Genomic DNA, 2,184 nt, shown 5'->3' with positions numbered 1-2,184 from the left:
ACGTAAAATGTCTGTTTCACTGGTGATCTTGACATGTCCTATACACGTGGTAAATTTCATTATGACGTAAACTGTTTCACTGGTGATCTTGACATGTCTTATACACGTGGTAAATTTCATTATAACGTAAACTGTCTGTTTCACTGCATGAGCCGAGTCGATCACCTGGAATTGACATTATAAGTCGAAATCAGCAGTACATTTCTTTTTTCTTTACTTCTATGCAACCCCAAACACACGTACTTTAATACTTTAGCAAATGAAGAAACTAATTAAGTCTACATTGTTTAAAATGTCACATCAATGCAATAAAGACGAAGATGGCCCGCCATTCCACAGACAGTTCGTGAAATACGGAAATGAAATATGCATCGGTTTAGGCCGATTCGGGTTCAGACTCGCGATGCCATGCATCCCTAAAGAAATGGGAAACGTCGGTAGCGACCCCGATCTGGGTCCCATGACGTGTCCGTGCGACTGTCCGGAGGGTGTCCCGGACAGCAGGGACCTGGCGAAGTTGAAGGAGCCGTCGCTAATCTGCGGAAACAACGACAACGGGACGGAGAGTGCTGACGTCGTTTTTAAATCGATCACTTTCGGTGGTGGGCTGGGGATCTTATCGAAAATGTCAAATTTCGTCCTTTTCTTGTCGTTTTCGCCCGTCTCGTTGCTATCAGTTTCAATTTTAATTGTTTTGAGCGATTCTTTCGAAGTGTCGAAACCGACACCCGAAACTGATTTGTTAGTGAAATTAACAACGGAGACGGATCTGGTTCCCATTATACTGTCAATGGTGAAACTTGCACGCGATCGACTTCCAGGGAGTGGTGTTGGTTGTTGTGGTGGTGGTGGTGGTGATGATGACGGGTGCGGTATTGACACCCTGCCCTGGAGAAAGCCCCCCGGCGGGGTGGGAGGGAAGTGGAGCTCAGAGTCACGTGTCGTATCCACAGACTCGCTGAAACCAGACGAATCTTCGTGGTCGAACGTACACCCCCTACCATTGCTTGTGATATCGGCAGCTACAACACCAATTTCGTCGTCACTTTCGTCGCCGAGGAAATCGTCGACGTCACCGTGGTTGCGATTGATATCGACATCACAAGAAATTCCGGATTCCGCGCTTTCCGATTTTTCGCTCGACGCGTCTTCGACTTTTCCCGCCGTCATCTTCACTCGCCGTTTCCGACGTCGGTAGTTTCCGTTTTCAAACATCTCCTCGCTATTGGGATCCAGGGTCCAGTAATTGCCTTTTCCGGGTTTGCCCTTCTCCCGCGGAACTTTGATGAAACAGTCGTTCAAACTGAGGTTATGTCTGATAGAATTCTGCCACCCTTGCTTGTTGTCATGGTAATAAGGGAACCGTTCCATAATAAACTGATAAATTCCGTTCAAAGTCACTTTTCTGTCCGGCGCACTTTTAATCGCCATGGCAATCAGCGCGATGTACGAATACGGCGGTTTCTGAGGTTGGTCCCGTCTCTGTAGATCTTCCAACATCCTCAGGGCGTAGGCGCGGTTCAGGTCCAGGGTGGGGTTGTAGTACAGCCCGTAGGGGTAAGGACTGGGCCCGTAAGGTCCGTACATACCGGCCATGGCGGAACCGTGACCGCCCGTCAGCGGTAAAAGATTTTCTCTGAATTCCATTGCACCTTGTCTATTTCATTCCTCCAACCACAAATCCAATCAATTGCACTGAGTGAAATGAGCGAAATTGAAATGAACAACAATTGCGAAACGCACCGTTACCGCTCCACGTAATGAATGAAATCGGCTAGCTCACGACAGTCTTAAAAACCAGTCGTTTTTCCCGCCTGCTCGCCTGGCGATTGTATGTTATTGTTTTTGTAAAAGTAGTTGACTTTCTGATAGCCAAATAAATGGAACAGCGAACAAACAGAGCAAAAAGTTTCTTTTGTCCTGGAGGTGTCTCTGCATGTCAGTGGCGCTTACGTTTCCAAAGCACTTACCGATAGCCCTCCAATCAAATCCGCGGATTCCTGGCGAATTGTTTATAAAACATTACTAACAATTATTCTGCCCACCCAAGATGCGCGGAAGATATTTATTTTGAAATTTCTAAAGGCGAAATTGACCACCCAAAACATAAACAGCGATTAGAAATTTTCTCTATTTTTTATAAACGCCCTCGCGTGTCTTTTTATCTAATTAAGCAGCAGTTTG

At 46.4% G+C, this 2,184-nt stretch overlaps 1 protein-coding gene across 1 annotated transcript; it reads right to left on the bottom strand.

Moving 5' to 3' along the window:
* Positions 1–300: 300 nt before the first annotated feature.
* Positions 301–1,647, bottom strand: LOC121388423 (forkhead box C1-B-like). The gene has a single exon (XM_041519733.1). It carries the CDS (start codon positions 1,645–1,647, stop codon positions 301–303), a length of 1,347 nt encoding a protein of 448 aa, XP_041375667.1.
* Between the last annotated feature and the right edge of the window lie 537 nt (positions 1,648–2,184).

Source organism: Gigantopelta aegis, chromosome 14, assembly GCF_016097555.1.
Source record: "Gigantopelta aegis isolate Gae_Host chromosome 14, Gae_host_genome, whole genome shotgun sequence".
In the NCBI taxonomy this organism is placed as follows: domain Eukaryota; kingdom Metazoa; phylum Mollusca; class Gastropoda; order Neomphalida; family Peltospiridae; genus Gigantopelta; species Gigantopelta aegis.
Note: the sequence above shows the minus strand (reverse complement) of the source record. Positions and strands in the feature narration are given on the sequence as shown.